The sequence below is a fragment of the Falco peregrinus genome, chromosome Z, assembly GCF_023634155.1.
Source record: "Falco peregrinus isolate bFalPer1 chromosome Z, bFalPer1.pri, whole genome shotgun sequence".
Taxonomy (NCBI): Eukaryota; Metazoa; Chordata; class Aves; order Falconiformes; family Falconidae; genus Falco; species Falco peregrinus.
The window spans coordinates 11,955,412-11,977,401 of record NC_073739.1 but is presented as its reverse complement, the minus strand read 5'-3'; the positions used below and the strand labels follow the sequence as shown (position 1 = coordinate 11,977,401).

The window sequence follows — 21,990 nt, the reverse complement described above, 5'->3', positions numbered from 1 at the left end:
AGGTCTATGAACTGCATTCATGGGATATCCCTTTTTGCCCTGTTTAATGCCTCCACGTTTGAAGTAAAAATAACATTCTTTGCTCACATGCTAAAAGCAACAGCTCAAAAATGAAACAAAGCTTTTGTGACATTTGAACTTGTTCACATATATTGTGGTCTTTGAAAGTTCACACTTTGCAAATGGTCTTCACAGTTTGTAGTGAATTCTCTCAATAAAATTGTTCAAATCTTCCATTTTAAGCCTGTAAGCAACCATCAGCCATTCCTGACTTTACAGAGGTCAGCTGCCACTTACAGTGGCCCTGAATCTTTGCATCTGCATTTGAACATAGTCAAGCCCAAGTCCAGTTTCATTCAGTTTGGAATACGGTAGGCAAAATCATATGCCATGTCCCTAACCTACAGTGAGCTTATGGCAGGATGTCCTTTTTCTTCACTCTATTACTTCAAGAGACAGTGCAAAAGCTGTAGAAGTCAATAGATACAGGACTATCACCTCTCTCCTCCTATGAAGGTCTGGTTTCCATAGAAGGCAAGGGAATGCGGCTACAAAGCAACCATGAAAAGTGAAGTTATAAAGGAGAAAAAAAAAAAAGAAAAACCACCCAAAAAATGGAGAGACATAAGATACAGTGGAGCCACATGAAAAATACCATCCTTCTGTCCCAGAGAAAAGTGTGAGCAAGAAAACAGAAGACGTGATATCCTGGGTGCTGTTCACTTCAGTCAGCATTGGAGTACAAAGCTTCACCAGGTCTTACTCTTTTGATGATGCACTCATAGCACATGCAGACTCATTAAAAAGTTTGTATATTTTGTGTTTCCTCTGAGTTGACATATAACTTTATTTGCAGGTTTTTCTGAAAGTATACTTCGTGTATGTCAGTTAAAAGACGTCTTACTGGTCTCTCGTAGAAATGCGTTGCCCCATCTTCCAGAAACCAGTAGGTGTAACAGTTCTCCCTCCCAGATGTGGGCTGGAGCCTGCCGTTCCTGGGACTGTGTGCCAGCTGAGCTGTCCTCAAGGATTCATCTTGTCTGGAGCTAGAGAAGAACTAAGGTGCATTTCATTTGGGAGATGGAGTGCAAACATCCAGGAGGCTCTGTGTAAAGGTAGAGACCAGCACAAAATCATTTCTGTGTACATATGTGTGCAGGGTTGAAGGCAAGCACACAGCAAATAACTGAGTGAAGGAGGACAGATCTGAACTGCAGAAAGCATGGTTTAAACAGCCTGTAAGAAGTGTTGCCTATACCATTATAGCTTGGCCGTCAGGCCTACTTGTAGTTTGTAAAACAAAAAAGTGGAATTCAGAGGTTGCTTGGGTGCCATCTTACAGTGCACATCATCAACTGTCTCTCCATCTCATAAGTCTGTTCTTGGGAAGCTGCCTGCTAAAAGGCCTGATGTGCAGGTAAATTTGAAATTTCAGAGTAGAAGTGAAAGCTCTTGGCTTAAAGATAGTCAAAGTGGAAGTCACACTGCTGGTAAAACGATGATAATACTGGTTTAGCACAGTTTTATGTAAGCCCTTTAGTCAGAACAAATCTGTAAACACTGTGTAAATTCTGGCTGGTAGACAGACTATAGAGGGATGATTCATTTCAGTTGTCTTTGAACTGACTATGGCTGTTGACATGCCCCAAACAACAGTGCACAAGTCTTAAGGCCAAAACTGGCTGACATAAGCACACAGAATATAAAGACGGGCAGAAGATGGTTATGTGCATTTATGTATGGTTCTGCCATGTTCACCCACCTCTTCTAGTACTATTAGGTTATTTATTCCCTTACACATACACGTACACTGAATTGTAAGGAGTTTGGCTTTGGATTATAGGAGGATATAAGCAAAAGTGCAGTTTGTCTGGGAATATGTTACTTGCCTCTTCATGAACTATTGTGCTGCTAGAGCTAATGCTTCCACCCCAAACTGGGGCCCTCACTGGCCACTGAGTGAAAGAACAGTACAGTTATGGCAGTCATTGTGCCAGGTCACTAAAGAAACTGAGGTGGGAACTTGTTTCTCTGAAATGACGAGTAAGATTTTATCCCTCTCTTTAAACATATTATTTCCCACTCTGTGATGTACCACATTGTTTTTCTGAATCTTTTGTGTAAACCTGTGCCAAATCACAGATTTTAATATTTGATGGGATCCCAGCACAAGGCTACAAGCTGAAGTGTTTGGATCAAGATAAAGCAGCATGGCTTGTGTTCAAGCTTTTAGATATTACCAGTGCATAAACCCCTAAAATAAGAGGCACCAAGAAACTCTGAAGATTATTCTTCTCTAGTTAAAATGAACAGTTGCATTCCGCTTGCTTTCATTCTTGTTATTGTCTCCCTTTTGCTGCCAGCATATTTGGCCAGTTCAAAACAGCCATTTTCTTTCTGACTTATTTATTAGTCATTTTACAGAATTTCACTTTTAAATGGAATTTGCCCCAGCCTGAAGGTTGTGGTCAGATGAGTGTGAACCATAACTGGTGGTTATCTTATAAAGTGCGTTCTAATACAATTTTCATCAGAATGAGTTCAGAGGAAGGCAAAATCACTTGTATTTATTGCTTTGCACTCTTAATTACAGAGGTTTAATTGCCTGAGTTATGTCTTTACTGGAACTATTTAGTAATAAAAATATAACTGATATCAGTTCTGAGTTGTTTTAAGGCCTCCTGGGCATAGATGAGTTCAGAGCTGAATGCCTCCTTGTCTCATGAGTCTAGAGAACATTTATCAAACAACACTACAGCAATAAAACAACCTGACCACAGATGTTTTGGGAGGCCTTGTGCCAGGGAAATGAAGTATTGTAAGTTTGTCGTACAAACTTGAGGCTTAAATTTTGGTGGTGGTGTTACCCATATTGTACCACCAGTCCTTTGAAACCTTGCAGCATTGTCATATATGTCACAAGAAGACTCCATTTGTCCTACATAATCATAAAATCATAGAATGGTTTGGATTTGAAGGGACCTTAAAGATCATCTAGTTCCAACCCCCCTGCCATAATATCTTGTAGCAGTAGTTTATTAAAGAACTTCTCCAGCAGCTGCTGCCAGGAATCTTGCCATTGTTTCCTTCAGATTGGTTCCATACCATGCTCCAGGGAACTTGAGAGTCACTACTGTCTTTTCATAGTATATATATCATGTCACAAATACTTTTTTTCTACATCACTGATAATCAGAAACAAGTGTTTTCATCTGTATGTGTCATGTGTGTGGGCAGTGAAAGAACAGAGAAGCCATTCCTTCTTAATGAAGGATGTGTGTAATGAAGGGATAAATAACAAGAGAAACAAATTCATTCTGTCTTATTTATCCCTTGTTTTGTGGTTGCATGTAGAAACCAGATCTTATTCAGTGATGTACAAAAATGCAGCAAAAAATAGTCCTTTGCCCAGGAGAATTCACTGTTTATGTGTGAGCCTGTAGGCAAGAACAGAAAAGGGGCAGAGAGAGGAAGTTTGCAAAAATATGTGCATTTGTATTCCAGGCAGCATAAAAAACAGTGGTTATAAAAAAACTGCAGTCTAACCATTATAGAGGTTTTATTTCTATAATCCCACACATAAAACTAGTTTGTCTTTTTCTGGATCAGATATTGAAGCTCCTCAGATCCACTGTCCAGAAAATATTGAGACTGAGACTCTGGACCATCATAACTCTGCTAATATCAGCTGGCAGGTACCAACAGCTGAGGATAACTCTGGAGATGAGGCAAGTTAAAATCTATACACTTGACTGGAGGCAGTCTTTCTGTAGCTAGCTATCTCATATTAGTTTTATGATCTGCTAGAATTTCCTTCTTCTGATAAGCAGGAATAGAAGAAAAAATCTGCTGAAAACTTTATATCTTGAGAATTCAGCTTTTTCTGTCTTGGTTAGCATTATGCAGTCACAGGACATTCTGTATGGTGTTTAAATGCATAAAATCTCATATGGTTATGTGGTCAAAAGAAAGAATGTGCCCTTGTTTACAAGATGGAGACAGCTGCTTTAAAAATGAGCTCTTAGAATGTGAAGAAGTTTAATAAATTGTTCTCAGAAGGAAGTAAACCAGTTCATTAATCTAAAAGACTAGCAAGAACACACTGTGATAAGTAAAAACTCATTTCAGCTTCTCAAGTGAGAAAGGAAAATCTCATTTTCCTATCCAATGCAAAGATCAGACATGGGCCTTTGATTACTATGGGTTTCAGCAGTCTGGAAGTGGAGTTACACGGAAAATTGCTCCAGAGCTGTTTCATAAAGACTAGCATTCCCTACACAGGCTCAGACATGATCAAGTTACAGCAACAGCTTTATCATGAGTCAGCAGAGGAACAGTGACTCTGTGTGTGCTTGTAATTTGTTGCAAACACAGGAGATTTGCACTTGGAAACTGTGAGGTATCCCAGTAAAAGAGGTTTAAATTCACACTTTTTTTGCTGTAGCGTAGCCTTGGTCAGGTACTGTAGCTCTGCTGACACAGGGTCATTCATTGACTGTAGAAACCAAGTGCCTTAGCTCTTATTTGTAGCTGGTTTGTTTAAGCCACAGTTGTCAGGTAAACTGCTTTGTTCACATGAAACCAGCTCTTCTAAAAAGAAGTTCCTTCAGACAGTTTCAACCCATATGAAAGAAACACAGAAAGCATGCAAATGTGATTTACTCCAAATCTAGTGTTTCCTTGCCGTGCCAGAATGTTTTGAAGTATTTTGTAGTGGGCGATTGACTTATAAACATACATAGATTAAATCTGGATATGTAAGTACTTACAGCTCACAACTGTCTGCTCCACTTATCTCCCAAGTCTGCTGCACTTGCATCTGGAGAGCTGAACTGCAGACAGAGCAGGTTCTGAGCCGGTGTAGTGTGTGATCAGTTCAATGAGACAAACAACAGTCAGTCTTGAGCTTTCTTAACGTGCAGTGCTGTAAGCTGTAGCAGGTCAAGGTCCAAATCTTGACTGAGTAAATCCCTGTTGGTATAAAGAAGGCAGTCTTGAGAGAAGGGGAGCAGAGCACTCTGTTGTGAAGTCTGCCCTCATTACTTGAAGAGGCCATTTGCATTGAGTAGGTTTGACATTGAAGGATACTGTTTTGTGCCCATTTCTTGAAACATGAGTGTCATGATCAGTAACCAGCTTTGTTTTTTAAGTAACAAGTGTTTTCCTATAAAAGGTCTCAGTTCACGTTACCCCAGCTTTCATACCACCGTTTCTTCTCCCAATTGGCGAAGTTGCCATTACTTACACAGCAACTGATAAGTCGGGCAATGAGGCAAGCTGTACGTTCAATGTCAAGGTTATTGGTAAGTGCTGGTAAAAATCTGGGGAAGAGTCTGTCGTGGTTGAAACCTTCTAATTCTGTGCAGAAAGAGACTGTGAGTCACTGTGACCTTTGTGTGTGTCAGTACAAGCCCAGGAGTAATACCATCTCCGTAAATGCTTTCCTGGTCTTGGGTCACAGTTTGCCTAGTACACAGTCATTGCTCTCAGATGTTCAGTTTGGGTTGTGTTTTGTTCTGTTGTTCATTCTGAATGTTAAGATTTCTCCTCACGTTGGTAGATTGAATGCTTTATTGTGTTGTCACTTACTGCCTTCATCTCAGATATGTTTGGGGTTTTTTCTTGAAAAACTCCAAGAAATTTCCAAGGTTCCCACACACTGCTGATGCAAAACATTGTTCAAGTATTTCTGTCAGTCAGTTGCATTACTCAGTAGTCCCATTAAACAAAGTTTACTCTGTAGAAAGCACACAGAATGCAGAAACCATGAGTTCAGTGGAAGAATTAGTCTTGTCCATTCCCTTAGCATCTACCAGTAGCAGCATCTTAAGTGTGCACCTAATTTTGTTGTATCTTCTGATGTGAACTTAAAACTGCTGTTTCCTTGACTTCTGCTGACCACAGATTTCATTTGAGTGTGGTGGCAGTTCAGTAACATAATGTCATGCCATCCCTTCAAATTCTGCAGATGCAGAACCTCCTGTAATTGACAGGTGCAGATCTCCTCCCCCCATGCAAGCAGTAGAGAATGAGTACCCAGCGACATGGGAAGAACCTCAATTTTCAGACAATTCAGGTAAGATGGTACACCCCAAAACATGCATGCAACAGTGGAAAGCTAGGGAACTCCAACCCATTCACCCTTGATCCCTTGGAGTTTAGGACTTTTTGAGGGGTTTTTTACCTATTTATTTTTAAGAACACATGATTTGGAAGATATGCCATTTCCTTCTCCATTTGTCAAGGTTGGGTATGAGCAACCCTCTTTTACTTATTGATGTTTTAGGTTGTCTTTTAACTCTTCTAGGTGCTCCACTGACTGTCACTAGGAGTCATGCACCTGGAGATCTCTTTCCCAAAGGAGAGACAACAGTTCAATACACAGCGGCGGATCCCTCTGGCAATAACAGGACATGCGAGATCCACATTGTCATCAAAGGTTTGTTGTCTTAATTTTCTGGTCAATAGTGTATGGCATATCATATCATAAAGGATGCAATGCTACTCCACTTTTTCACTTAGTCTCCACTTTTAGTTATTCCCATTTTATATTGGAGTAACTTGAAGGCAGACAATATTTGTTAGTACCAATGAATAAATCATCTAAGACTGAAGCAGCACAGCAGTGAATTTGGTCCTATAAATTCAAATTAGGTGTAAAAGCACTGAAATTATGATTCATTACACAGTAAAATTTACGGTAACAGATCCATATTTTTTTTCTCACCAACAGATGCCATGAGAAATGAATTAATAGGTGTTACTGAAGTCTTGCTTCAAATCTGTAGTTAAAAAGGAAAACTATGGGAATATTTCTGTAATGCCCTACAAAGATTGTAACAGATAGCAGAACACTCTTCAGATTTTAGAAGCTGTCTGTACCTATAGATATACTGATGCATTGTGTTTATTGGAGAGACACCTTTTCTCCACACTTTACTTTCTTCTTTAAAGGCTGAACAGTAATTTGGCAGATAAAGTATTAAGTATGAAAATTCTATTTCATCCCTGAGCTCTAGTGATTATGTCTTAGTTAGACATCTGTGTAAAAAAATGTTAGCAAAGAGATAATTTAAAATCATGCAGACTGGAATTTTAGTAATAGCTTTTAGAAAAGGTAAGTTACAAATGGATGTGCTGACTTCTCATTTACTATAAATGTTAGCAGGAGCAAGCCAATGTTTAGCATTATTTCAAGTTCTACATCACCTCAGACTTTAGTGACTCGGTGTTTATGTTTTCAAACATTCATAATCTCCTTCACAATTGGCCTGTAAAATAAATCATAAGTGAGGTTTTGCAGTCAGTTCCTCCTAAGGTGATTCTGACAAGTCATGTGTTGTTGCAGTAGTGCGGAATGGATGATACTTTCAGAATTCAAAATGTATTATAGTTTACTAGAATTGATTGCGTGAAAGTTCATGTAAAAATTTAGGTTAACGTTTTGTATTTTTTTTATAAGTACTTGCTTGAGCCATGCACCTTTGCAGAAGATGTGCAGAAGGGTTTGGGGTATGCATTTCTGAGTTTTTTTAATTTCTCATATGTATTACGAATAAATTTTCTTAAGTCTTCACATTTCTGGATTTCAAAATCCAGTGGCTACGTTTGAGAATAACTACTGCTGAAAGTAACCTGCCTTTACGGAATTAACAAATAATACTTACACAGACTTCAACAGAGGCAAGATCAGGTTGATAATAGGTACTTTTGGAAATCCTATCAGTGCTGTTTTCCTCTGTGCTTGCTTACTTCACCAATTTGATCATTATGTAAATTTTTGTATTTTTCATAGGTTCTCCTTGTGAAATCTCCTTTGAGCCTGTGAATGGTCATTTTACATGCATCTCAGATGAAGTGGGAGTTAATTGCACATTGCACTGTTCAGAGGGTTACAGCTTTTCAGAAGGATCAAGTGAAAACTACTATTGTGCATATGAGGATGGTGTCTGGAAGCCACATTATTCTCCAGAGTGGCCTGGTTGCTCTTGTAAGTCTTACTGTTACTAAAATGAAACTGAAATTCATCAAACACTATGTTTAATGAAGAAGTAAATGAAAATATCTTAGAAATTATGACTTCTATTTAATGATAACAAATCTTCTCTGTCCTCTGCCTCCAAATTGTTACAAATGCTATGAAAGAATGCCTGGAAGTCCCTAAATGTGTTATTTCAGAAGCTGTCTAAAACATAAAAATGGCAGTGAATTTTAATCCTGGGAGTCACGAAATAGCAAAGATGGCAAAGTAGACAAGGTTTGTCATTGTTTTGAATCAGTATTTGAAACTGTTTACAAACACTGTATTTTCAATAGGAATTTCAACAGTATTTGCAACTTACTGATCTAAATGCACAGTGCATTCTGTACTAACATATCTAATTATCACCAAATCAGAAGCATTTATCTATTTTCTTTGAAGCGGATGCAAGCAAAACGTCAACTGTGGAATTTACCAGCTTTGGTGACATCTTAATAATAAATGTTTTGGAGTAACTTACGAAGTCAATCTTGGCACCATGTTTCATCCACTTCCATCAGAGCAGATTTCTTCATTTCAGCAAATGAGAGCAGTGGTTCAGCTAATAAGCAAATGAGAGTTCTGTTTCAGAGCTATCTGTCAATTCAAAATCTGTAACTTGGACACTTAGGAATGTTGATTTAATTAAATCCTGGATGAGAATTTTTCATACTTAGCCTAGCAGCATTAGTAGTAAGATTTTAAATCTTAATTACTTCTCTCTCAGTAAAAAGCAAGCATGGAGTTTAGTTGACAGTTCACAGGTTTCTTCCATTATGAAAATGCTGAAATAGATATATGACAGATTTTTTTTGATGTCTGTTAGCTTTCCGAATAAAGTTGATGACTAACAAGGGTTCATATTCAACTGCATTGTCTGAGGTATGAGTGATCCATTTTCAGGAACACAACGCTGGAAAATTAGGTTGTTGATTTAAAGGCAATAATTTTTAGCTTGGTATATTCCAGTTTTAGCCTGAACGATTGTGCTTTTAGCTCTGAAACTCTTGCACTGATCAGTAAAAATGTATTTCTCCAACATTTTTCAGTAAATCGTTTCGCAAACCATGGGTTTAAATCTTTTGAGATGCTCTACAAAGCAACACGATGTGATGACAACAATCTTCTAAATGGCTTTACTGATGCATTCCAGAGTGCACTTGGTAAAATGGTAGGTTAGTAAATACTCCTTTATTTTATGTACTTTTTAAAAAATATACCTCATTTTGCTTTTCCTGGCTGATTTTATTTATATAAGGAAAATACAACAGAAACCCATAAACGAAGTGTGTGCTTTTTCAGAAGATGACAAGTCTCCTTTAAAAATACAGATGGGCATTTTAGTGTAATTCAGTCTTCAATGTGGAGTTATATAGGACAGAATTTACAGAAGCACCCAAGTAGCTTAGGGATGTGGCACTCAGATTTTCAGTAGGCTTTCAAAGAGAACCTGTACAGTTTTGAAAACTCTAGTTGTGCCCTAACCTCAGCTTTTGAAAGTTGGATGTGATTATAAAATATACATATTTTAAGTAGACTACGTATAGCATATAATATATATCAATACACATGTATTCAAATAGATAAATTCCACATTTGGTGCCTAAGTCCAGGCACTTAAATGCTGTAGCAGTGATTTAAGTAATTTCCTTGAGTTTCTGAGTTCACAGTCATGGTAAGAGCTACGTGGCGCTGAATTTGAAGAGGTACTGTGTTCCTTCTCTGACATGTCTCTTGCTTTCCACTCCAGTATCACAGTCTGCCTTTGTAATCCGCAAGTCTGTCCTCAGCTGCATATCAGAAGCAGCAGGACTTTGAGTTGTGGTCTTAGGAGTGGATGTCCAGGCTTAGTATGATAGAATTGCATCAGAAGAGAAAGTGGCCATTTACAGATGTTTTGCAGGCCAAGGCCCATATGCTAAAAGCTTCTCTACTAACTAAAAATCATTGTTAGCACATGCAGCTAATGGACAGACTTCTGCAATTTAGGAATATATGTCAGTATCCCTTGTCTGGCTGAAAACTTACTTAGCACTTCAGGCAATTTATGACACTTGGACCTAAATATGTATTACTCACTTGCCTGGCTTCAGTTTTGTTCTCTTCCAGTAAAGTAATCTTGCCTGAATTTATTTCTGTTCCTTTCCCCTAAGAGCCAGCTACCACCAGGTTCCAGTGCTTAGGCTATTATTAGCAAGCAAAAGATAATGAAAAAAAGTTTAGTGACCTGCCGAAGCAGTTACATAAAAATGCAACAATCAGGGAAAACAGTCAAAAAGGCTGTTTTGAATAGGCCTATTCCTATTCACAAGAATTTGAAATTCTAGCAGAGATCTGTGAAGTGGGGAGGAATCAGCAGGAGCCATCTTTCCAATGGAAACAGATACAGAAAAAAGCAAAGAACTCAACTTGCTTGAAACCTTTCCGGAAAAAGCAAGAAATACAGATTTTATAAAAGATCATGCATTCATCTGTTCTTATCTAATCTCCACTGCTTTTGTAGACAGAAGACATCAACAATACCGGAAAGGTTTCTGTCAAGTTTTCTGTTCTGTGGTTTCTGTCCTTCTCAGATGATTTTCCCTGTCCTGGGAGGGGGAGAGGTGGGTATGAAGAAACAAGGTTTGAAAACCAGAAACAACGTAACAGCATTGTTGTAAACATGACAGAAATGCAAGTTACATGGTGGAAAAACCAACGTTTTCCAACCTGTGAGCTCTGCTGATAATCTTCGGCAGAGAGAAACAATCCTGAACTTACTTCTGTATTTTGGAATTCCACATGCAAGAGTGGTTAACTGAATGGACATCTTCCCTTATAAAAAACCTTTTCTCTAACAGAGAGCTTTTATGCCTACAAGTTGCCTTCTTATTTCCCAGCTGTTATCAGTAGAACATACTTCTTTCAGCTGACCTTGCCAGGATTATAAGAGACATGAAAGTTGAAATCTAGTGGCACTGGCAGGGCCAGTGCTTTACATTGTAACTAGAAATCTTTATAAATTGCGGAGAGGGCTACCTGGTTTTATTTTTTTAATGTTACTTTTCTTTGTGTTGGAAGGTCCCATCATTCTGTAATGATGTTGATGATATTGACTGCAGATTGGAAGACAAGACACAGAAACACTGTTTGGAGTATAATTACGATTACGAAAATGGATTTGGCATTGGTAATTATTGATTGCATAAATTCTTAGCTATCCAGGTTTAACGCGACATAATTCTTTTTGTTCTGAAATACAGAATGTGTTGTGTGAAACGTTTTTTAGAAATAATTATAGAGCCCTTAAGATAGTAAGCAATTACATAACAGGTTTTATAACAATAGATACTATTCGTAGTCTGATTATGATACTGCTTCCCATATAGTGTAGAGGAAAAGTTTACTGAGATGACTTATGATAGGGAAAGGGAAAAAAAAAACACACAGAGAATCCTACAAACCAGTTTGGTTAGCCTGGAAGAAAGCAATTTTGTAAAAACACAATGTTTTGAACGAAAATACTGAAAAGGTACAATACATGATTCTGGAGATTGTTGAGAAAATGAGGAACATCCTTGATGCTGGTTCAGATCAGCACAAAACCCCCACAGTGTTAAAGCTTAAGTTTGCCCATTAGCTGTGCAATTACTTCCTGTATGCAAGGGCAGAATTTGCAGGATGACTGTGACTATATCAGAGTGAAAGCCGTGACAGTCCTAGTGATTGCTCCCACTGTGCTTGATGCCAAGTAAGTTGTTGTTTTCAGTCCATTTTTGAACAGGTTAGTGTCTGCGTTGTACTGCTGTTGTCCTTGGCATTTCTGAGTCCATGGGGGTGCCCAGAGCATAAAGGCTAAAAACAGGTAACTTAGATTAGCTGTCTGCAGGAGGCATTTTAGCAGATCAGCATCAGAATATGTACCCTGTCATAGGACTGTGGCTCTTTTACAGGTTTATAGTGGAGTTAGTTGGTTCCTACTTATTCTTACCTTTTAGACACGCTTCACTGAGTCTGAGAGCACATTTGTTTGGAATCAGACACAGGGGGCTGTGTGTTCAGTTTGCAGTTGTCATCAGGGTAGGGATGAATACTGACGACAGCTGGATCTGACTTGTAAAGGCACTTGGAGGAAACAGTGTTGAGGCCATGGGATGTATGATCCTATTCTGTTGTGGTTCGTGTCAACCTCTTATCGGAGTTACGTTGTTGCTATTTTTCTGGAGTTTCTCGTGATTTTATACTGGAGAGGCAGAAGAAGAGAGAGGACTCTCCTCAGGTCGTAAGAGACAGTTTAGAAAACTAGTTGTGGAATACTTGCACAGTATTAACCGCAAAGCTGTGGGGTTGTTTTGCCCTAGTTTCCACAAATAAAGTGTAGGCTAGGTGACTGCTAACAGATAATTGGCAGAATTCTTTTCTGTCTTCATGTTTTCTTTGAAAAGAGCTAGGTCATTGAAATAGACCATGCACTTCTACATTTAGTCATTATGAAAAGGTAGATTATGTGCAATTGTTTAATTGTTTCTGGTTGAAATAGTTCTGGTGTTATAGGTGGAAGACATTACACAGGAGGTGAATTTGACTCACTATGTGTAACAGGAAATGTCTGTCAGGGTGATGCTACCAGCTTTTTCTGAGAGGGCAGATGATGGTAGAACTATTCAGGAGTTGTGAGAAGAAGATGCAGTGGGGACATGCAGCATAGGCAGTGATTTCTGTAACTGAGCAGGAGGAGGAAGAGAGCAGTATGAAGATGTTCCTGGGAGGTGAGGGTCCATGCAAGACAGGAGAAGAGAAAGACTTGCAACCTGTATCTTTTGTAGAAGTATTTCTTTAATGTTTCAGCTAACTGCATGAGATTCAGGATCTCTAGGATATCAGTTAAGTGTGAAGCTGGTTTTTTCCTTTTTCTTTAGTCAAAGAACTGGTGCAGTAGGCACTTGTGCAGAGGCAAAGCCAGCACATATCATCTGGAGCTTCAAACAGACCCCATTCTACTGGGCATGTATTTTAGAAATAAGTACAGCCTATTCTTTTCCACATGGCTTGCTTCTCTTTTTGTTCTTTCTTAATGCCTCACAGGACCTGCCGGCTGGGGGACAGCAAACCAGCTGGATTATTCCTATGATGATTTTGTTGATGCAGCGCAAGAAGAAGACTTATCCAAGCATTTCTCTGCCTCTGTAAAGGCAGCACCTGCTCGAGTCAAAAGGCATAAGCTGAATGTTCCAATGACTGACCACAAAATCAAGTTAATATTTAACATCACAGGTGAGAAAAGTCAAAATACCCTCCTTTTCCTGTTCCTTCTTTTTAACAAATGTTTTGAATATCTCAGTAAAATTTAGCCTTCAGTTCACAAAGCCTGCTGGAGATGCAGGTGATAGTTTTCTGGAGACATTCATAGCCCTGTTTCATCACAGACGTTCTGCTTGGGGGAAAGATCACAGCCTCATGCTCAAGGAGAGCATTGTGCGCATGGCCTACTTTCCACTTTCCACTGGCAAGTTTGAGTGTTGTACTCTTGATATACTCCAGAGTATACTGAAAGTGCTGACTGTAAAATCTGTGTGCTTTTTTGTATTTTCTGTTTATATCCCAGCTAGCGTGCCACTGCCTGATGAAAGAAATGATACGCTGGAACTGGAAAACCAGCGACGGCTCCTTAAAACTCTGGAGATGATCACAAACAGACTGAATAGGACTCTCAATAAGGAACCCATGTATTCTTTTCAGTTTGCATCTGAACTCATTGTAGCTGACAGCAACTCACTGGAGACTGAGAAGGCCTTCCTTTTCTGCAGGCCCGGTTCTGTGCTGAGGGGGAGGATGTGTGGTAAGCCAGATTACTTACTCCTTACATGTATTCAGAATCCTTTGAAAAGCAAGGTTTTGGAGGATGTTTGCAGAGGGTTATGGTTTGACACAGTCCAGTGCTTGTGGTCTCGCAGAACAATAAACTGCAAAAATGTGCAGTTTGACTTCCAGAAGGTGTTTATGTTCCTAACCAAGGCCTGGGGAAAAAGGACACTTTTGTAACCAGGATTCCACTCCCATGGGTTAATCAGGCATATAGACACATGGTGATACACAGGAAAACAGTGCTTGGTATGCAGTCTTTTAACCCTATTAGTCTTGTGGGTGATGTGTAGCTGAGATAGGGAATTGGATTCCATTTCCTGTGTGAGCTTTGCAGTGTTCCAGAGAAATACAACATTTGCTGAGGAGCAGATCCACATTTCACATAAACAAGGTTTGACTAAATGGGGACTCCAGAGGCAAGACAGGTATGTATGATTGTGCAGTCTGAGGGGAACCCACTCTGAGGGGAACCGTATGTTTCCAATGTTACAGTCAACTGCCCTTTGGGTACCTATTTCTCCCTGGAGCATCATACCTGTGAAAGCTGCTGGACTGGATCCTACCAAGATGAGGAAGGGCAGCTGGAATGCAAAAGTTGTCCATCTGGTAGCTATACCGAGTATCTACACTCTAGGAGCATCTCTGAATGCAAAGGTGAGAACTTGGTCTACTTCATACAGCCACTTCTGTATGTCTGGTGACATCCTTTTGGATCCTGTGGTGGGACGATTGGAATGAAGTTAGCCTGTGAAATGAGGAGCAGTCCTAACTGCCCCTTCATGCATATGCAAAGAGAAAAATCCAGGTTTTCATCAGTGCTGTGGCATCCAGGATGCCTGGTAGATGTTTTAAGAAGAGTTGGCCTTTGAAGCTTTGTTGCATTTCTGTCTTCATTCTATGAGATTGTAAGCCCATTTTACAGGGACTAATACACTTAAAATAACGCCACTCTTGCCTTTGCCAATCCTCTTCCTACCTCAATCAAAGATAAAATGTTTGCATCCTACACTACAGTGCTGGGACACTGAGCACCTCAGCACCACTACTGTGACTTTTTCTGAAAAAGCAGTTGCTAGTTTTATTTCCTGTTTATTGTCTTTTCATTAATTTTGTTGATTAAAAATGAGTAACTGAGTTGCAATAAATCATCTGTGAAGCTGATTGGAAGATAATTAACTGGTTAATAATTCACAAGTGCACTATCTGTAACTTACCCCAATTCTTTTTTTTTCACTCTTTTGCTCTTTGCACCCATGAAGTCCTTCAGAGTAGAGTAAACTCTAGAAATAAAAGTTCTTGTGATGTGTGTTGTTATTTCAGCATTACTTTCAGATGTCAAGAGCCATGTTTCCTGTTGGACATTGCTTGATATTTATGAATTCTTCTGCCTTATAGCTCAGTGCAAGCAGGGAACGTATTCACCTAATGGTCTTGAGACCTGTGAAACTTGCCCACTTGGCACATATCAACCAGCATTTGGATCCAGAAATTGCATCTCTTGCCCAGAGAATACATCAACAGTAAAAAGAGGTGCAGTGGATGTCTCAGCTTGTGGAGGTTTGTAACAAAAGGGGCTAGACTTTTTTTAATCCAATTCTAAATGCTTCTAAATGTTGCTTAAACATCAGCTAGTGTAATCCAGTTCATCTGTCTGAGATTGAATTCTACTTCTGATTGAGTGTGGACCAAGCAGCATTTCCCAGCAAAATGATAGGTCATTCCCTGGTAGCTTATTTCAAATGCCTTCCTTCTGATGTCCAACATGGATTCTTTTCTAGACATGAATAAAATGAGACATGTGATGGTTACCTACATGAAAATGAAACTTTTTTTCTTACAGAAGAGAAAAGGAATGACAGGATGTTTCTCACTATTATCTCCAGAAGGGGCTTCCACATCTTCTGTACAAAAATAATGAATTTTAACAGTATTTGTTCCATCACATTTTTCAAGAAATCATCTTCAGCTGTCTTTGGGAAGCTTTGTCAGAAAGATTCCTAGAGGAAATAGTCTGCAGGGATTAATGTCCAAAAATCACTTGTCTTTCATCCTTTACTCCTTCTTGAAGGGAAAGGGGAAAAAAGAGAGAGGGTGGGGGGTAAGTGTGGGTAAGGTAGTGATAAACGGGAAAGGAAGTTGCATTTGAAAGCTGCCCCCAGAGCAGCACAACAGCAAAAGGAATAGACAGAAATACTTCCCAGATATTTCCATAGTCCTTTGAAAAACCACTTCACCTAACAGCACAATTTAAATAAGCTTCTCCTAGAGTTGTGAATTCCTGGCAGGTTTCATCCTATTCCTTTAAGTCTGAGGAGGGACTATGAGGGGAAGAGAGAAAATGATCTGAAAGAGTTGGGGGCAGGTAGGGTGGCAGTGCAAGTGATCACTCCAAAAAATTTCCTTTTTTTCTTGCAGTACCATGTGTTGCAGGGGAGTTCTCTCGTACAGGTTTGACACCTTGCTACCCTTGTCCCAGAGACTACTATCAACCAGACCCAGGAAAGTCCTATTGCTTGTCTTGTCCCTTTTATGGAACAACAACTGTCGTTGGTGCCAGATCCATCACAGATTGTTCAAGTAAGCCAAATTATCTCTGCTGGAGAAAGTGAACAAACGGAATATCTAAAGGATGACTGCCAGTAGTCTTAACAGAAAACATCCCACTGACTCTCCTAACAAATGCAGACCTTCCATTTCAACCAGTGAAGTTCACAGATGGTTTTGCCTACTGGTTGTTGCCTCTGTGTTATGTAGGAGTGACAGTGTGATACATGCCAAGGCTCAGTAACAGTGTATACATATACAGAGTGTGGATACACAGACACACACACACAGAGCATATTTACTATATAGATACTATACAGAGTTTTATATATATACAAGTATGTATATGCATGTATGTGTGTAAGTATAAATACATATAAAACATATTTTATGTGTATACCCACATGTATGTGTCTTAGAAACATATGTGCTTAAAAATATATATTTGTAAAATATATATATTCATATATACTATGAATATATATGGTATATAATATAATATATATATAAAATAATACTATGGTTACTGTAAAGTTTGCTTTTTATTCCCATAAATTCACTTTCTTCAGCATATCTTTAGATACATTACTAACATGCAATTATTATGCCTTCACAGAACAGGAACATTGCCACAGAGTGTTGTTAACAACCTTTCATATCGTTCCTCTTTAGGTTTCGGCTCTACTTTTTCAGCAGCTGAGGAAAGCGTAATGATGGTACCAGCCTCTCCAGAAAATATCAGCAAGCAGTACAAAGTCAGCAGTCAGGCAAGGACAAAATATATTTTCCGATGTTATCTCAAATGAAAGAAAGAGTGTCTTATGCAACAGGATATGGCTATGGCCTTTTTAAATGTAGTCGTTACGCTGACTATTTCCTGAAGAGATGAGAGCGATGATCATGAGGGGAACACTTAAACTCTCTTCGTAATCATAGAAGCACTCTCACTGAACAGAGGAGACTGCATCAGCTATTAGCAATCTTAAATTCTGGACTTGAAGCCTTCACCTGATATATGAAATATTTATCACACTTACAAAAGAAATGTAAACTCCATGGAGGAAGTTCAGCTAGTCTATAAAATGTAGGTTGACCACACTCAGTCATCCGATGTCTTCCATATGCTGAATTCCAGAAAAATGCTACCAGGCTTCTAAGTCCCGGTTGTAGAATCTTTGTCCTACTTACTGCAACACAGATACACTTGAGAGGAGGCAAGCGGAGCTCCCTTCTGCTGCAAGTACCCAATTTGAAATACAAGCAAGTCCTGATGAGAAAAAACTGTAGTGACATTTGCCAGAGATGCTCCCTTACCCCAGCCATCGCCCCCCCCAGCCTGTAACTCTGGCAAGACTGCTTTGTTTGAATCTGAAGTTAGGAGATGGTATAAACAGAAGCAAAGTTGACTGATGATAAATTTGGCCTGAACCATTATATAACACATGGACAAGTGACAAACTGATCTCCTGTGGCTTTAGTTGACCATTTACTGAAGGGCTTTGGTGAATTCAGATTTGCTACATTAGAAAAAACAGTGAAGTTTGCCACCAGCTCACCTGATGACTAGCAGCAGGAAGTGATGAGCCAGTGTAAAAAGATAAGAAGTGAGAACTCTCATAGAAAAGCATAGTATAAAATGTCACCTGTGAATCATAGCTAAGACAGTTCTAAAGAAACAACTGTGATGATCACATTTTGCTAAGTAAAAGGTCATTTTAAAATAGTAATTCAGATTCCTGGTATTTTTCTGTAGAAGGAAAGAATGGTTGGTTTGCTGAGGAGGCAAAGAGGAAGAGCTAGAAGTTAATGCCAGTGACTTTTTTCCCAGCTTTCCAAAGTGACTATAGGGCATGCAGTTTAAAATTAGAATATTTTGTTCTACCTGTATTTCCACCTTTACTGCAATTGCATCGTTCTTGCCTCTGGCAGGTCTTTCATGAGTGTTTCCTGGAACCATGCCACAATAACGGGACATGCAAACAGTTGGGAAGTGGATATATCTGCATATGCCCACTTGGATATACAGGTAAAAAATTGAGAAGCAGGTGGAGGAGCTAACATGTCTCCATGCCCTTAACATGAGCAAGCATAAAGGAGCAAAACATTTCAGTGCAAGAATATAGCCTAACTAATTGGAATCTCCACCACAGATTTAACATACATAAGCATTACAAAAAGAAATAGTTTCTCATGTTCTCACTGAATTATATTGTGTTTAGCAGAAAAGGATTTTGCATGGGGTTTCTGTTAGTGGAGTTAGTGGGTTTGAAAATCCTATCACTTGGCAATATTTACAGTTAGAAAAAGCTGGGAATTTGCACTCTAAATGGCTAATTCCACCAGATCTGTCTGTACTCCTCTTCAGTGTTAACTTCCCAGTTGCTTCAAAGCAAACAGGTGATTTATTACTCAGCTACTATCAAGAAGTGATCTCTGTTACTTGTGATAAGTATTAAGTGCCACTGTCTGGAACTGGTAAGTCAGTTGCCCAGTGTGCATCATACCTTTCTAATAACATTTTATCTCAGGTCTGTGTTAAAACACAATCTAAAAAGAAGATATTAAACCTGAATGTCTGGTAGCGTATGCAACTAATGCATCGTGTTTTCCTAGTAGTCATGGATTCTGTGTTTCTGAATAATTTCAAATTTTGTCTCTCTATTCTCAGTCCTTTATTTTGCATTCTAGGCTTGAAATGTGAAACAGAAGTTGATGAGTGTAAATCATCTCCTTGTCGCAACAATGGAATGTGTAAAGATGGCATTGGGACCTTTGTTTGCCATTGTCAACCAGGCTATTCAGGTAATCTGTTTCACTTCATAGCTCTTCTTCAGACAGGCATTGTTTCTATGCCCAGTAGATAACAAAAAACACAAGGGCTGTATAATTCCACAGATGTGGAATTATAACAGGAAAGCAATCTCATTTACAGGTTAGAGCAAGGTTCCACTGTATGTGAACTGGGTTTGAAATAAAAGGATGAGCATTCAAGGACAGTCGATGTGCATGTGTGTGCCTGTATGGCTTCTGTTTTGTGACAGTTCTGGAAAGAAATGAGGTTTGGGGAATTAGTACATACTCACAAGCGAAGTGCTTATGCGACTGAATATGGCCTGACTAGACAGATCATTTACACAGTTGCTTTACGGCAGCCCTGTGAGTGAGTGGAATTTTTTTAGCTTTTTTCTCTCTGTTTTTAACTCTCACTTGTATGTACGTTGAAGGTATTGAAATCTGTGCAAAAACTGGCATGCTTGAGTACTTTCCCAAAACAGCACCTAATTTCTAAATGTTGAAATAAACTACTGAGGAGATAACTTCATGTGATTAAAAAAAAATCTCTATTTTTTCCACCAGAAATGGTCTCCCTCCCCTCATTTTTCCTGTTTATGGCTATACATTTGTCGACAGCAACCCATGCTGGATATTTTTTAAATAGTTGGAAGGCAAACTATGAACTTCACATCTTTCACATCCCAGCATCTAAATAACACAGCTGATCTCTGTAAATGTTTGTAGTAGTGCAGTTAAACATGGAATTTTACCGCCTGCTCTTGGAGGCATTTTGTTATGCAAGCAGTATGGTGCTGTTCTGTCTTCCACGTTCAGTCACTGCACCATGCAGACCTTGACTATGTCTTGATCATGCCTTGTAACCCTTGCTGTTTGAAGGTCTCTTGTGTGAGGAAGACATAAATGAATGTAGCTCCAGTCCATGTTTGAATGGGGCCCATTGTGTTGATGGCAAGAACAGTTACCGCTGCACTTGTGCAAAGGGGTTTGCAGGTACACATTTCTCTGTTTAAGTCAACCCTCACTCTTTCAGACCAAAAAAGATGTCTTCCTTCCATGTCTAGAGTATTTCAATCTCTTTGCTATATATTACAGTTGATATGGATGTCCTAGATTCCTTAGGTTGATCTCATCTCTCAGAGTCCCTGTAGCGTAAGTGTGGCTTCAGAAGTAAATGTCTTTCAGACATTTCAGACTTTCAGAAGTAAAAAAAATTTAGTAAATGATTGATCTTACTGATTTTGTCATGAACATACTGTGTGATATTGAGGAAAGAATAAGGACATTCATACGGGTGCAAATTGTTATGTTTAATTTTATTTGGAAAAGAAAAATACTATTACAGTAAACAAGACTATTTATATTAAAACTACTCTTGATCCTCATACTCCACTTCCTACTGCTTTCCTAGATTTATGTAACAGCTAGGCATATCCATTGATTATCATGTTGCCAAAGAGCTACACCCTAAAATCACAACGCAGTTTTTTCATTCTGCAGTGCTTGTAACATAGAGCCTCTTGTACAGCAGAAATCCCAGAATCATGTGTTTTCTGGCTTTCATTTTCTGCCTTTAGAGTTAAGGTTCCAGCTAAATGTCTTTTGTAGTAGCTTTTCATTAGTAGCTCAAAACAGTTTCTCAGGGGATTTCCTGATTCAGCCCAAATTACTCATATAATGGACAATATCCATTTAAATTTGCCACCATTTGCAAAGTGTTAATTTCTACAATTGCAAAGATCGTTCCTGTAATTCTTCTATGACTACTTAACCTCAGTTAATGAGTAAATCCCAGACCTGCAATGGCTATTCAGAGCAGAGCTGTGACTTTCTTCTTTTCTTCTCAGGTGCTCACTGTGAAATGGAGGTCAATGAATGCCTTTCAAACCCGTGTCTTAATAGGGCTATTTGTGAAGATCGAGTTGGCAGTTTCTCCTGCAAGTGCCTCCCAGGTTTTACTGGTGTCTTATGCGAAAGAAACATGGATGAGTGTCTCAGCAGACCCTGTAGGAATGGAGCTACATGCAAAGATGGTATCAACAGCTTCAGGTGAAAAACAGATGTATGATTAATGTAATACAATGTGGAAAGTCAGATCTGTTGTGGTGCTTCAGCCTTCTTAGATTTCAGCAAAGCATTTGGCAGGCTGATCCAGTATGAATTGTCCCCTTACGGGCACTAAAGGAGATTTTAAAATGCAGGAAAATAAATCCTCATGTCCTCACTCTTAAAAAATTCCAAGATAGACAGCAAAGAAAATATACAGAGTTTGAATTGTAAGCATGGTAGGACTGCATGGTTTTAATAATCATCTTCCAAAAGAAATCCACTTTCCCAAGCCTCAAGGGCTTATCTGATAATATTACATTTCTATACCCTAGAAGACAGGGATATCTGTACATATTGAGAATATAGAGATTAAAATACGAATGCTGATGTAATCTTCTGAATATTTATTATATGCTTTAGGGTATCTGGACTCCAATCAGAAGTTACAAATACCAATAGAAGTGTCATATCCTAGGTCACTGCAGAGATAGATGTACCAGCTGTTACTGCCTGGGGTTAATAACTCTCTCCCTCCCCAAAGCCCCAGAAGTTGTGGTGCCTTTCAAAAACCTTGGTTTTCCAAATACCAGAAGTTTTGGTGCCTTTCTACTGCCTTGGTTTTCCCTCTATGTAAGCATACCTGCCTGAAAAGTCAAGTACCTCTTGTCTATAATTCTGTGGACCTAAAAGGCATGCTTCACTCACGGGATTGCAATGATTGCCTCTCCCAATTTCATATG

The 21,990-nt window shown here is 39.0% G+C and overlaps 1 protein-coding gene across 1 annotated transcript in view; it reads left to right on the top strand.

Annotated features, from left to right (window-relative positions):
* Window positions 1-21,990, top strand: part of SVEP1 (sushi, von Willebrand factor type A, EGF and pentraxin domain containing 1) — a 128,684-nt gene that overhangs the window by 51,499 nt on the left and 55,195 nt on the right. Inside the window, exons 7-24 of the mRNA XM_055791245.1 lie at window positions 918-1,115; window positions 3,610-3,728; window positions 5,174-5,303; window positions 5,969-6,076; window positions 6,308-6,439; window positions 7,796-7,990; window positions 9,070-9,191; window positions 11,081-11,189; window positions 13,085-13,273; window positions 13,605-13,838; window positions 14,357-14,518; window positions 15,260-15,421; window positions 16,280-16,441; window positions 17,081-17,175; window positions 18,338-18,434; window positions 19,097-19,210; window positions 20,081-20,194; window positions 21,049-21,250. Of these exons, the coding sequence (XP_055647220.1) occupies window positions 918-1,115; window positions 3,610-3,728; window positions 5,174-5,303; window positions 5,969-6,076; window positions 6,308-6,439; window positions 7,796-7,990; window positions 9,070-9,191; window positions 11,081-11,189; window positions 13,085-13,273; window positions 13,605-13,838; window positions 14,357-14,518; window positions 15,260-15,421; window positions 16,280-16,441; window positions 17,081-17,175; window positions 18,338-18,434; window positions 19,097-19,210; window positions 20,081-20,194; window positions 21,049-21,250 (2,644 nt within the window). The remainder of the gene's footprint in view (window positions 1-917; window positions 1,116-3,609; window positions 3,729-5,173; window positions 5,304-5,968; window positions 6,077-6,307; window positions 6,440-7,795; window positions 7,991-9,069; window positions 9,192-11,080; window positions 11,190-13,084; window positions 13,274-13,604; window positions 13,839-14,356; window positions 14,519-15,259; window positions 15,422-16,279; window positions 16,442-17,080; window positions 17,176-18,337; window positions 18,435-19,096; window positions 19,211-20,080; window positions 20,195-21,048; window positions 21,251-21,990) is intronic.